The following is a 14,351-nucleotide window of genomic DNA, read 5'->3' as shown; positions in this document are numbered from 1 at the left end:
GAGATGTTGTTTGGACGGCTTCTGACTGCAATTGTATCGCCTAGATCGTTCTCTATGCATAAAGAAGGGGGGAAATTTTTTTTTTTTTTAAACCACGTAATGGTTTGGTAAAGGAGGAGAAAGGGAACTTTAAGGTAGTCAAAATGTTTGGGAGGGAATAATAAAAAGCTATCTTTGTTCCAAAGTTGAAACGGACATTGCCAGCGAACGGTGGAGGCATCACGGCATTAAAATGATCGTGATCGTCTTCTCAAAAGAAAATGACTGACTTGTTCTTCTTGGGTCGTAGGTTGCCCACATAGCTCGTCGGTTGCTGGGCTTTGATGTAATGTTTTACCGCACACTAATTTCTGGTTCCAAAGGCAAAAGGGCAAAAGATAGAATGCTTCTCAAGTCTAAACGCAGGTTGAGCTTCATGTTCTAGCTTTTCTTTGGATCAGTAATATTCCATTTTTTTGTTTCTTTTTCTTTTTCCATCTTTTGTCTTCTATTTGTAGGCCTACTTCACTAATTAATTTTTCAGGGGAATTCGACTTTGAGAGAAGGGAAAAAAATGAAGTGAAATGTGTGGATTTGGGTTTTTTCTTTTACTTCGTAGAGAACTATTAAACGTTGTGCAACTCGAGTTTACATTTTGTTCCCATTGTACTCACCACATTTGCTCACAATTAAACAAAATTTAGCGAAGTAAAGTTAAAGGAATTAGTAGTACACACTTGCATTAATTGTCTACAAAGCAATAGCTTCCTCGTTTCATTTCACGGAAGAATGAAATAGAATAGTGGCAACCTTTTTGTTGCGCAGAACATTGCTAACCTTTTTGTTGCTTTTACCAAAAAAAAAAAAAAATGCTTCGAAAGAGAATTGGAATGCTTTGCACCATTACATATTAAGAATTTGTTTGTATTTCTACGTACCAACATTTGGAATTCAAACCACAAAAATTTATTTTTTGAATTTTAACCAATGCATGAAAGGGTAATTATAAAGAATAAGGGGAAACAAAAGGAAATAAATGAACTGATATTCTCTGAGATATGCTGGTACTTTAAATAGAAATATTTTCTTTGAATGAGAATTGAGCGAATTTGAGATAAAATAATTTGATTATAAATTTCAATCACCTTTTTATCTTTTCAATTATCTTTTTATTTTACGTACATTACATCACAAAAAATGTTAAGGTAATTATCTCAAATAAATCATTCAAGTATTTTAGCAGGAAATACAGCAATTGGATTGCATTCCGGGTGATTTCCAATATCCACAAGAGGAATTAATGGAAATCACGCGCCAAATTAAAAGAAAGAAAGCTGTCTACTTTCCAAGTTCTCAGCTTAACCATCAAATCCATAAACGTGTTTCGGTGATCGTACGCTGTACGTTGTACTCCTGTCGTCTTCTACGATAAACCCAAAGCGATGATAAATCTTGTCCTAATTTCTGTACTACAACAGTTTTTCCAGACGGTTAGTACCAAAACCAAATTTTCCATATATATTCTCCAAATCTAACCCCGTCAAAAGATGCTCCCAGTTTTCCATGGCCAGACCCCATATAATCCTCGCCCTTATTCTCCTCTTCTTAGTCGTCTCCGCCACGGCGCACGGCGGCGCTCACGACGGCGATGATGATTCTGCAGACTCCGGGTCCGACCCATCTTCAGAAAAACCCAATCTTAGAGCGCGTTCACTGATTCTGGTGAAGATATGGTGCTTGATTCTAGTGTTTGTTGGGACTTTTGCTGGGGGGATGTCGCCGTATTTCTTCAAGTGGAATGAGGCGTTTATAGTGCTGGGGACGCAGTTCGCCGGTGGGGTTTTCCTGGGGACTGCCTTGATGCATTTCTTGAGCGATTCTAATGAGACTTTTGAGGATCTGACTCATAAAGAATACCCTTTTGCATTCATGCTGGCGAGTGCTGGATACTTGTTGACCATGTTGGCTGATTGCTTCATTTTCTATATATATGGGAAGCAGCAGGGTAATGACGGTTCTTCTTCAACCGGTGGTGCTGATCATCTTCATCATCATCAAGGTTGGATTTATATCTAAGTGTTTTTTTAAATGCTCAATTTGTATTTGCACAGAGTTAGATTCTGACAAATTCCGGCAAGTTGGTTTGGTTTGATATTGAGTAAGCTGTGTATGGTTGCCACGTGTTTTATGTATGTTGATTCAGAGCTTGACGATTACTTGTTTAGTTGCTAGAAGCCTAGAAGTTGAGTGGAGACGAGACATTTGTGAATCAAATTATACCAACTTGGAAGAATGGCTACTAAAAAGTTTTCATCCTGAATATGTTCTTGAAGTTTAGTGCTTTGGAATTAATTTGTCTGTGTTATAGCTTGTCTTTGGCTGCCAAGAAGTTGAGGAAAACAATAGAGATAGAATCTTGTCGTCGTGATGCAATTGATTTGGTAACTTGTAAGGCCCTTCGAGCGGTAGCATGAGTTTAGAGGTTTAGACTGCTCCGCTCAGAGGAATCTTTTGGTTTTATTTGACATAAAGAGGAACTTTTCTGATTCCAATGGAGAGTCTGCTGTAAGAAATTATGAAACTGAGTTTACAGATTGGATTATCTGATGCTGCAAAGCTTGCACGGTTACCATGTAAAACAGATGTAGCTATGTCTGAAGAGATGGTTAAAAAACAAAAGAGCTAGGTCAGAGCATGTTAACTTGATATTTTTAAGTTCCAATTGAGTGGGATTCATGCTATGTTTTGCGTTTAAAAGGTGATTGATAGTCCAAGTTTGTATGGGTGTTGCAGGGGTTGCTCACAGTGGAAAAGGAAGTGGCAACGGGGGAGCTTCTCAACCTGAGGTTCAGGTTGGTCTTTCTTCCAGTGCTTTAGCTCTCTGGTCTAGTTAACTTTTGAAGAAAATATCTTACTTCTCAGATCAATTGAACAACTCGTTGTTAACAGGTCCATGGCCCTTCAGATCACCACTTCAGTAAGGCACCACTTGTAACTGCTGCTTCTCTTGGGGATAGCATCTTGTTGATCGTTGCCTTGTGTTTCCATTCCGTGTTTGAGGGCATCGCTATTGGAGTTGCAGAGACCAAAGCTGATGCTTGGAAAGCTCTTTGGACCGTATGTCTGCACAAGATCTTTGCAGCGATTGCAATGGGAATAGCTCTCCTCAGGATGATCCCAAACCGCCCTCTCTTATCTTGTGCTGCCTATGCTTTTGCATTTGCAATTTCCAGCCCTATAGGTGTTGCCATTGGAATTATAATAGATGCTACAACCGAAGGTGCTGTTGCAGACTGGACATATGCGATATCCATGGGTCTTGCTTGTGGGGTGTTCATATATGTGTCCATCAACCATCTGCTCTCCAAGGGTTACAATCCTCAGGAAGTAGACATGCCTTATCACAAATTTTTTGCCGTCTTATTAGGTGTTGGAGTCATCGCTGTTGTGATGATTTGGGACACTTGAGCTCATATTGAGTCTGCTGTGTGTTTGTTTTGGGGTTGGGGGGGGGGGGGGGGTACGTCAGAGTATATTGCAGATAGAGTTTAATTTCTTATAAAGAAAATCACGTCTAGCTTTTGTCGAGTGATTAAGCAAATTTTAGACTGGTTTTGATAGCTCATAGAACAAAATTTAAAGGCGCCCTCTTTTTCTATTTTTTTAAGGGGCATCCATACCGGCAGTAGTGTATATCATCTGCATGCCTGAGATTTGCAGAGAGAATAAAATTTGCGTCTGAGCAGCTGCAGAACTAAGCCATTTTGATTTGCTTTTCTTGCAGGAGGTAAATTTGGTATCAAGATTTCCTTGTGTGGTTGAGTTGGATTTTAGTACAAATGGATCATCAATAGTTGAAACGTTGATCGACTCCATTCACTCGACAAATTTGCTTTGATCTCTAACACGTTGCAGAATGTCCAAACTCCAATTGTTCCGCCAAAGGTGTTCGAGAATCAAGAATTAACTTGTCTAATTGGAATTTTAGAAGCAGTCCCCAAATCATGCAAAATTTTTATTTTTATTTTTTTATCTTTTGTCAAGGGGAGGTTTTGAATTACGATCTTCTATTTGCAATCTTTTTTCTCTTACTATTTAATTCAACCCTCTTCAAATTCAACAAATTCTTAAGAATAATAATAATAATATAAACACATTTTTCCATTGTATATTTTGGGCTTGAGCCTTAAAATTTTTGAGAATTCTACAATACTTTTAGGATGCCATACTAATGAGTATCAATTTATTTTAGAATGTCATGCTATGAGTATCAATTCACCGTTGAATGTATAAAAAGAGATACAAATTCTTAAAATCATTTATAAACTCTTATGGTATAAGAGTTTATAAGATTAGAATCATGGGTATATGGTACCAAGGATGGCAGAATTTCCCTAAAAAATTCATATAGCTTGGATTAGGCTTCGACCTCCTTTGAAGGGAAAAAAAAAAAAAAAAAGGGCTTCGACCCATATAAAACAGCAGTTCGACCCACCACTCGAGTCAACTCCTACACCCTCTATTTGAACATTTTGAATACCCGCCCCGGCGCCAACTCAGTCTCCGACTCTGAGCGTCCATCAAATTTTCCAATTAGTGCAGTGTTGTAATTTTTTCTCCGTGTGTTCGTTCTCGTGGAATCAATCGATAGAGTGCAAGCATAAAGTATCTCTAATTCCGGTTTATCTGTTTCCATTACCATTAGATATCAGATCATGAATTCGGCGGATGGGAACAAAGTATGGGAAATTAGAGTTATGAAGACAAAGCCTAAACAAGAAGAAGCCAGGAAATTTCTACAAAAGATCGCAGCGCAAGTTCAACCAATTATGCAAAAACATAACTGGAAGGTCAAGCTCCTCTCCGAATTCTGGTACTAAATAAATTGTTTTATTCTTTTATCTCTCTTTTTTTTTTTGGTTGGCTTTTACAATTTTGTGTAATCACTTTATTGCCTGTTTAATCTGTTGAAATATAGTAGAAAGGATTAATTTTTTTGTATGGGATAGAATTTCTCTTTCATTAGATTGAAAAACCCAGAAACTGGGAAAGGTTGGAAATTTTTGAACTTTTTTAGGAGTTTTGAAATGGGCTTCTTTGTTCCCTTATTGTTGGCATGACCGTATGTGACTGGTTACTCACCGGCTGACGAACCACACTGGATTGGCTTTTCTCTTTTTTCTTGTTAAAGTTCTTCGTAGACTAATTTCTGGTTTGCATAAGGTGGGTCGATGTTTCATCTGCATTTTCTTTTCTGAATTGATGGAATTCTGAATGAGTGGATTGGTTTTGCAGTCAACAAAACCTTCTGGGGTTGAACATAGGAGGAGGCCAGCATGTAAAGTTGAGGCTTAGGAGTTATTACAGTGATGAGGAGTTTTTCCCTTATGATGAAGTTCTTGATACAATGCTTCACGAGCTCTGCCACAATGTTCATGGCCCTCACGATGCTGGCTTCTACAGGCTCTGGGATGAACTTAGGGTTCCCTGCGTCTGCTTTTATTTTGATAAGATGTTGAACCAAAGAAGTATATTTTACTTGCTCCAATAAAAAGATTGCTTTTTTAAAAAACCTTCTGTTTTTATCCAAATTTTGCATTAACGTGTATGCCCTTTATCTTGTATAATCTCGTATTTCGTCATTCAATTGTTATATGCATAGGAATGCGAGGACCTTATCAGAAAGGGGATAAGTGGGACAGGAAGGCCGTTGGGAGGTATCAAACCTCAACCCCCTCTTTCATTTCTCCGCCAGACTGTTTTGGCTGCTGCAGAAACGAGAGTGCATCCCTTACTGCCATCTGGACCCAAACGCATAGGTGGCGCATAGTTCTATGATGGCGGCACTTACTCCTACGCAAGCAGCTGCAATGGCTGCAGAGAGGAGATATAGAGATAATATCTGGTGTGGCTCTGAATCTTATGATGCATCTGAAAATGCAGAAGAAAACAACAATCAATATTCCTTGAATATAGTGCACAGTTCAAAAAATCCAAGGGATTTTGGTAGTTTTGATGGTCAGATTTTGAATGTGATATCTCGGAAAAGAAGGCGTGGATTAAATGGTATAGCATCATCATCTCTGTCTAATAATGGTCATTCAAAGTCCAAGTTTTTGGACCTAACTACAGGTACCTCAATCACTGAGTCTATGATTTATTATCATGTACTAATATTTGATAATGAAATAATCCACCTGCTCAGATGCTGATTTTGAGTCAAGTAGAGAGGATTTATCGAGCAAGACTGCTCCTAGATCTGTTTGTGGAAGCAATCCAACTAGGGGTTCCATGTGGGAGTGTGGGACGTGTACCTTGTTGAATCCTGTAAGTGCTCAAGGTTTTCCAAATTTCAACTTCTCCTTTGGCTGTTGTAATTGAAGTATTATGCCATGCTGTCCATTTCGCGACTTCTCTTCCTGGTTAAGTTGGTTTAGTGTCTTGATAGAAACTAGTGCGCTTGCATATCCTAAAATTTTGTGGTAAAACTTATAATCACTGGCCAGATCGGTCGAATTAACTTTTGGTCACTACTTTCTTCTCCATCGCCATGAACGAAAACTTCTTATAAGCAGTTTAGTTGCTGTGCTTCGAACTACCGAATGAATGAGTTGTCTCTTATGTTGCCATGATTTGTTGGTTTTCAGGCATTGACAATTGAATAAAGTTTTGCCTTTTTATAACAAATCAAGCCAATTGCTCTAATTTTATGACAACTTGGATTATCTGATGGTTTCTCTATTTTCCAATCCTTCCATGGATTTGACATGATGTTGTTCCTTCCAATCTGACTATTGCAGCAAACAGCGCTGATGTGTGAGCTTTGCAGCTCCGGAAAACCCAAAGACGTTGATGGAAAACGGAAGTTCTGGTCATGCAAATTCTGTACTCTGGATAATGTTGTAAAGATGGAAAGATGTGAAGCATGTGGAGAGTGGAGATAGTCTCGTGTGCCCCCCTGTGGCTAAGCTAGCACAAAGTCCTTGAACTGGAGCAGCTGAAATTCTATGTTTGTGGAGGCCATTTTCTTGGTAACATCTGTTGGATTAGTAGTTGAAAGGCGATTTGGAAAGCAGTCAGGCATCACAAGAGAAACTGATTGATGAAGCATTTGGATGAAATTATGTAAATGGCACGTTGTACATTTATCTGGTGCTATGCTAAGATGATTTTCTTTCTTGCTGATAGCATGCTGCTATTGGAAGCACATGAAAATGGAATAGCACTTGCAGCCGAAGCACGGACCTAGGTGCAACCCCCGTTCCTAGTGATTTTGTGCACTTTACACACGGCATAACTTTGTTTGCACACGGCGTAACTTTATTTGCACAACATGTAACTTTAAAACAAATTTTTGTAGATTCCACAAACGTTATAAAAAACGAGGTACAAAAAATAATTTGGATCGTACAATTAAATTTTGACCGTGCACTGTTCAGGGACGGTCCTTTTGACGACCGTCCTGCCTTGTCTTCCCGAAGCACAGGGAATAACGCTGCTGTGCATAAAGAAACTAGTACTGCTGCTAGCTTCGCGACCTTTCATTTCGGTTTCACTTGGCCGCGGGGCCCAAAAAAGCCTGGCCCATACATAGGCGAAGATCAAAATGATCTGTTGAACTTTGGACCACCATGAGTAGGTCTTTGGTCTGTTTCTAGGTGGGTTAGTACATTTTGGATCGGCCCTCCAGACCCTTGTGGACCCAATGATATACTGCTTCTAGCCGACCGAAACCCAAAATTACCGCAGAGTTCTCGGTGGATGTCACTGTTGTTGTGTTACAGAAGTTACTTTCAACAGCACATGTATTGAAATTGATAATTTATTTTTTTTTTATCTTTTTGGAAAAAAGGATAATAGCGTTGATGCTGTTCGTCATGTAAATCCAATAACTTTTTTTGAAAAGTCCCTAATTTAATAAAGGCAAAATCTTGTGCTCAAACAGGGCATTTACTTGACTTTTCCAGATTTCTGCCCAAAAAAGTAACTGTCGAGTCGAGGGGAGCATTAAACCAGCTCTCACAACTGTACAAGAATTAAGAACCATTCCGGAAATACTCTGCGACAACAGCCAATGCCCTGTTTTTGGTTAGCATTTAATTTTTTTCAACAATCGAAATTACTAGAAATCACACGACCTTTTTTGGTTAGCATTTACACCCGACCCAAAAATGGATGAGGTTTTAACGGTTGCATCCTTAAAAAAAAAAAGAAAAGGGAGACTAAGGTAGCATTGACCATTGAGAGTAGAAATTTCAGGGGGAAGAATGGGCTGAAGACACGAGCCATCCGCCGTGCTGGAGAAAATTAAAATTAGAGACCTACGAATTAGGCATGGCCATGGTTTCATTTGGAACCGGGAACTGAACCGGAACCGGATCGTTTGAAATCGGACCAAAATCGGAACTAAAATCATGGAACCAGAACCGTGGTAGAACCTTGGATAAAGGTTCCGGTTCTGGTTCTCTAAAAAATAGAACCAGAACCAGAACCGCTGGTTCCAGAACCGTTAAAAATAATTAATATAAGTAGTGAGATAATTCAAAAAAAAAAAAGTTGTGTTTAATAGGTTTTAAGAAAGTTTAAATTTTATGGACTTTCTATATATTTTATTAATTATTTAATTCTTTCTATTCATCTAATATCTATCATTATAATTTGTAAGTATTAAATTATTACTTACAAATTTTTTTTTTACTTATTTGCTATCAAATGACAAGTTTTGATGGTAGTAGCTCATCTTCAAAATCAAGCAAGCAAAAAAATATTTTTTGCAATATTTCTTCAAATGGAATCTTCAACATTGATGATTGTCCAACTCAAGAAAGTTAACACATGACAACCATTTGATAGTGTAATGTATTTTTTAATTTGACAATGTAATATACTTTTCATAAAATTTATATTATCTATTTATTACTTCTTACTTTGTAGAATAATAATAAAATTAAAATATGATCTTTATTTTGTATTTATTTTTTTACATTTTATTTGAAATTTTAAATATATTGTTATATTCGTATTAAAATTGGTAAGGATGAGGAATTAAATAAAATTATATACAACTATATAGAATCGAAAACAAGAACTAGAACCATAAGGAACCAAAATTATAACTATGTAGTTCTGATTCTACCTTTTTAAAGAATCAGAACCAAAACCATCTTATATGATACGGTTCTGATTCTACCTCTTTAAAAAATCAGAACCGACAATTCTGAAACCGTTGCCATGCCTACGAATGAGAATTACGGCGTCCGTGAGAAAGTAGAATTTACAGAATAACCGTAGGATCAAGATCAAGCTGATCAAGATGAAGTAGGAGGTCCCACTGTTTGCTCAAAGCATCTAAGCGAATCACATGATAGATTTACCCATCATTCATTATGATCATAGTTTACTGTTACCTCATTTGATCATTCCACCGGCTACCGGCTACGAGTCCCCAACCCATCCCCACTCCCTCTTGCCCAATTCCAAAAAAAAAAAAAAAAAAAATCCCGAAGGGTTTCCAGTTTCCACTTTCAGCTTCCCTTGACGACTCTGCAACTCTCCCTTCCCCTGCCTTCCCTCCCACTATGCTTTCTTTTCCCATTGAACCCCATTTTCTCTCCGGTGTTTCTCCTCAACGCTTCCTCCTCCTCCTTTTCTCTTTCTTCCCTAGCTAGCTTTTCAATGTTCAGCTTCTGAAAGCCAGGGAACAAAAACTGGTTCTTTTTTTTTATTATTTTTTTTTCCACGTTCAACTGGGGCATACTATTCTTTTGTCTATTCAACTCCGAAACCATTTGGATTTGCTAATTTCTTCTTAGCTCTGTCCCTATTGTTGTTAACCCTGACGCTTACTTCATTTTGTTGATGATTTTTTTTTTTTTTTTTTACTTAGGTAGGAGAAATGAAAAGTTAGGTGGCGTTTTCAACTGTTATCTTACTTAGGTTTCTGCCGTTCGTTCAGATCTTTTGAGCCATGGGCTTTTGTGGGTCGTCCTCAGTTTTGCCCCAAATACCCGGCTTTTTTGTCTGCTTTGAGTTTCTTTGACTTTCGGCTGGAATTTCGGAAAAGCCCTTTTGAGTGAACTTAGTTTGAGCACTCAATCGGCAAGATTGTAACCTTTTGTCCTTGAGTTCTTGCAAAGATTGCAGCTTTAGCTTTTGTGGACGGCTAGTTTGCTTTGGTCAACACCCTTTGACAGATTTCTTTTGTAGGGCAGCTTAAGTTTTGCAAATTTGGGGTTTTTTAGGACTTCGACGGTTCGTTTAGCTCCCTAGGTTAGGTTTAGTATTATTTGAATTATGGCTGCAAGTGATCAGTGTTTTGTAGAGTGGAAAGAACAATTTGTTTCAAAAGAGAGGGGTAACCGGGTGGTTCACTATTTCTTGAAGGATTCATCAGGGGAATCCATTCTTGCTGTTGTGGGTACTGAGAGAAGTGTTAGGCACATGTTCTATGTTGTTTCTGAGGAGTTTTTGAATGCTTATGGGGCTGAGAATTCTGTCCATGCTGGCTTCAGATGGAGATCAAGGAGAGAGGTCGTAAATTGGCTCACATCTATGCTTTCAAAACAGCATAGACAAAGCGATTGCTCAAGTATGTTTTTGCCGTCATTTGTAGTGCTAGCTGTTTTCCAGCTGTGTGTTGTGCGATTGCCCATATCTTTGATTTAGCAAGTCCGATATTGATTCAATTGTGGAACTCTCTTCTAAACTGCATATTCTGATACTTTTTGAAGGTTTGATAAAAATTAGAGAAATTGTTGTTGGCTTCTCCCTGTTTTATAGCTCTGAAGCTTTGTGTCTTCCACTTTGCCTCCCTTCTCATCGCTTTTCTATTTGCATTTGAGTTTTCACAATCGTGGTGCCCTGTGCAAGCGTTCATGGGTACGCGTTAACACTTGTTTGTTTGATAAGCATGCTTCGATACTTAGAAGTTTTGATTTTGGAAGGATATGACCTTGTTTACCCTGTTGAGGATTTGTGAGCCATCATTGAGAAATTAATCTTGATTAACTAAGTTATATTTGTAAGTATGGATACTTACCTGGCTATTTGATTTTTCTTTTTCTTCTTGGTGGGCCGGGGGGTTGGCAGGTTATTTTTAGACATGGGGGTTTACCGCCCGGATAAGCCTTTGCTGAAGGCTTTTAATTTCATTCGTGATATTTCTGGACATTAGAGACAATTTTTTCTCAGTTTTTTGAAATTGAACATTGAATTCATGGCAATGTTTTTGTGGATTAAATTCTCGTGCAAGGTAGAGGTTTGTATGATATTTTGCATATTCCTTCACTGATTCTGTCATATTACATTTTTACCTTTATTCAAGACCAGTAGCCATAATGGTTTGGTGCGAGTATATTGGCTTTGACATTTATAGATTGTTTAGTTCCTTCAATTGAAGATTGCCCTTCTTCTTTACAGGATCACCAAAAGATGATCCAATTTTTGCCGTCAACATTAGACAGCCACAAATTCGAGAACCTAAGGTACTGGTTTTCCTCTTCTTTCTTATGCAGTCTGAACTAGAAGTGAAACTTAATGCAGGTGCTCTTTCATTTCAGGGCCGTCTTGCTAGGAATTTAAGAGGAAATCCCTCGGATATAGTTTGGTCTGATGAAGCATGGGCATGTGGTAAACAACTTAAGCACTTCCCAGCATTTTGCAGAAATGGGGTTACTATAGCGGTGAGCGTACTGAGACGTCCTAAAGACTTGACATGAGGTTTTCTCAGTAGCATTTGCATAAGATGTGGACTTCCTTTTCCCCTTAAAGATTTTAATTATTTAATGTAACCGCTGAGTATGATGAGTCTGAAGGCTTGGGACATCCAATACCTGGGGAAATCAACTGCATGCTCCTTATGTTTTCCTTGAGTTGTTAATATATATTTCTTTCTATGTTGTTTTGATGCGTCATTTGGATTTCAATATTTTGCCTAGACTGATGTGCAGTCTAATTTTCAGGTTCAATCATTTGTATATGTCATGGCTGAAAAGGAGAACAGGTATCTTGCATATTTGGAAGATATGTATGAAGACAGAAAGGGCCACAAAAAGGTAAAAGTGAGATGGTTTCACCATAATCGAGAAGTAAGGGGTGTTGTTTCTGTACGGAACCCGCATCCTAAAGAAGTATTTATTACACCTTATGCTCAAGTTATCAGTGCGGAGTGTGTTGATGGTCCTGCAATAGTTTTGACTCGTGAACATTATGAGAAGTGCATAGCTGTTTTCCCAAATGATGTGTTTGCTCGAGCACATTTTTGTTTTAGACAATTCAAGAGCAATCGAGTCAAACCATTCAAGCTAAGTAAATTGGGTGGATATTTTAATCAACCAATTTTCTCATGCTTTAGCCGTGATTTCTTTGAAGATGAAGAATTTAGCTCTGGGGATGAGGTAAAAGTGGGTGTTAAAAGGACGAAGAGAGGTAGAGAACCTCAACATGTGACAAACAAATTTTCCTCTCATAAATTGAAGTATGGTCTGCTAAATGGGGGACCGAACTTGCAAAAACATGTTGAAGGTCAATTTTGGCAGACTTCAATGTTTAATGTCAATGATAAGATTGAATTTTTGTGCCAAGATAGTGGCATCAGGGGCTGCTGGTTCAGGTGCACTGTATTGGAGATCTCAAGAAGACAGATGAGAATCCAATATGATGACATTGAGGATGAAGATGGCTGTGGATATCTTGAGGTACTTAATGTTTTCTTTTATTTATTTATTTTTTTATTGCTAAGATGCAATTTTAAATATATAGCAAAGATCCTTGTGACTTCGTGAGTAATAGTTGTCATGTCAGAAATGTTACTAAATAATATCAAAGATATCCTTGTTAACCTTTTGAGGGTACAATGGGCTAGGTGTTTATGGCCATAAATATTCCTGATGAAAGAAATGTCAAGTTAAACACTAATTAACTGATTCCTTGCAAGGAAAGTTTTAGCTCTATAAAGGTTTTAGATTCTTCCAATTGGTATCACAAAGTATTCTCATTATTCACGCTAACTTTTCCTTCGTGCCTTGACGGCGGAAATTTTTAAATTAGATTTAATTTGAAAGATGTGAGTTGACGTTTTCTTGCACCTGGTAGGAATGGATCCCGGCATTTAGACTGGCAACTCCTGATAAATTTGGAATGAGATACCCAGGCCGACCAACTATTAGGCCTGCTGTCACTTCTAATCAAATGGATGATGTCTTCAAGGTTGGAGCTCCTGTTGATGCCTGGTGGAGTGACGGCTGGTGGGAGGGAGTAGTCACTGGAAATTACAACTCTGGCAAAGGCAGTTATCAAGTTTATATTCCTAGTAAGTGTTATTTATTATTTTTGTTGAAGACATCAGCTGAACTATTTTTTTTTTCACTTTATTGCATGATCTTGCCACATTATCTGGACCCCAGTAACCACTTTTCTAATCCTACCTTGTGTTTTATATCAGGTGAAAACTTGGTTTTGAATATAGACAAAAAGAAGCTAAGAATATCAAGAGACTGGGTGGGAGATCAGTGGATGGATGTTGAGGGAAACCCTGATATTCTCTCAATCATATCTGCAGCTATTAGTTTAGATAGTAAGCATTCTGTTTCATCAGCCATTACCAAGGAGGTCAAATCTGATGGGTCTCCTGTTTCATGCCTTAAGGCTCCAACTGACATCAAACTTGACGTTGTCCATGAGACCCCGAATGGTGCGTGTGCCGATAGCGATCAGCAGCAAGTGTTTGATTGTGAAGATAGGGAACATTGTGGTAAACAAGTTGATGACAGTGATGTAAGGGACAATGCGGAATCTCACCTTGCTGATAACAGTTCTGTTATGGCCAATTCACAGAATAGTGATGATGACAATGAGGGAAGCCATGAAGACAAGTTAGCAGAAATTGGGACTGGTGGGCGGCAATGTGAAGCTGAAAGAGCGGAAGCGGCTGAGTAAGATGCTGTCAGAATGTCTTTTAACAGTTGTATTAACTGTTGGATGCGGTGATGATTGTTAAAAGTACTAGGTTAGATGTAAATAGATAGGACTAGGAAATTGCGTTGCTTTTGACGGTTGCTTTGACGGGGAGGATTCGGGAGGCTGTAGCAAGGGAAAAGCTTTGGTGGTATGGGAACACCAGTATATGATGGATAGGGAACACAAGTCTGGTGATATGGGTTTGGACCACCTCTTCCTCTGTTGGCTACTCTTCGTAGTCTTTGTTGTTATGTGTTCTTGCTTATCACTTGTATTTAATCCCATTGTAACGTTCAAATTCAAATGGTTATATATAGTACCATATATCATGTCAGTTGTGATGTCTTCATGCCGCAAGGCCTAACCCACTTGCATTCGCCTTCGTTCTTGGACTGAAAAGTGGAAACATTTGGAAC

At 38.4% G+C, this 14,351-nt stretch overlaps 4 protein-coding genes across 4 annotated transcripts; all 4 read left to right on the top strand.

Moving 5' to 3' along the window:
• The first annotated feature begins 1,345 nt into the window (after nt 1-1,345).
• On the top strand, nt 1,346-3,737 carry LOC113770701 (zinc transporter 11-like). The gene is made up of 3 exons (XM_027315251.1): nt 1,346-2,038; nt 2,773-2,831; nt 2,929-3,737. Exons 1-3 carry the CDS (start codon nt 1,543-1,545, stop codon nt 3,445-3,447), a joined length of 1,074 nt encoding a protein of 357 aa, XP_027171052.1. The 5' UTR covers nt 1,346-1,542; the 3' UTR covers nt 3,448-3,737.
• A 102-nt stretch (nt 3,738-3,839) lies between these two features.
• Nucleotides 3,840-5,587, top strand: LOC113770703 (DNA-dependent metalloprotease WSS1-like). The gene is made up of 3 exons (XM_027315254.1): nt 3,840-3,924; nt 4,685-4,852; nt 5,275-5,587. The coding sequence occupies exons 1-3, from the start codon at nt 3,896-3,898 to the stop codon at nt 5,528-5,530; spliced, it is 453 nt and encodes a 150-aa protein (XP_027171055.1). The 5' UTR covers nt 3,840-3,895; the 3' UTR covers nt 5,531-5,587.
• A 226-nt stretch (nt 5,588-5,813) lies between these two features.
• On the top strand, nt 5,814-7,156 carry LOC113770702. The gene is made up of 3 exons (XM_027315252.1): nt 5,814-6,111; nt 6,185-6,306; nt 6,780-7,156. Exons 1-3 carry the CDS (start codon nt 5,814-5,816, stop codon nt 6,921-6,923), a joined length of 564 nt encoding a protein of 187 aa, XP_027171053.1. The 3' UTR covers nt 6,924-7,156.
• Nucleotides 7,157-9,464: 2,308 nt separating this feature from the next.
• LOC113770746 lies at nt 9,465-14,261 on the top strand. Its single transcript, XM_027315316.1, has 6 exons — nt 9,465-10,567; nt 11,398-11,462; nt 11,538-11,660; nt 11,940-12,674; nt 13,072-13,288; nt 13,421-14,261. Exons 1-6 carry the CDS (start codon nt 10,273-10,275, stop codon nt 13,912-13,914), a joined length of 1,929 nt encoding a protein of 642 aa, XP_027171117.1. The 5' UTR covers nt 9,465-10,272; the 3' UTR covers nt 13,915-14,261.
• The last annotated feature ends 90 nt before the right edge of the window (nt 14,262-14,351 follow it).

The sequence above is a fragment of the Coffea eugenioides genome, chromosome 5 (genome assembly GCF_003713205.1).
Source record: "Coffea eugenioides isolate CCC68of chromosome 5, Ceug_1.0, whole genome shotgun sequence".
Taxonomy (NCBI): domain Eukaryota; kingdom Viridiplantae; phylum Streptophyta; class Magnoliopsida; order Gentianales; family Rubiaceae; genus Coffea; species Coffea eugenioides.
This window is presented reverse-complemented; position numbering and strand designations above follow the sequence as displayed.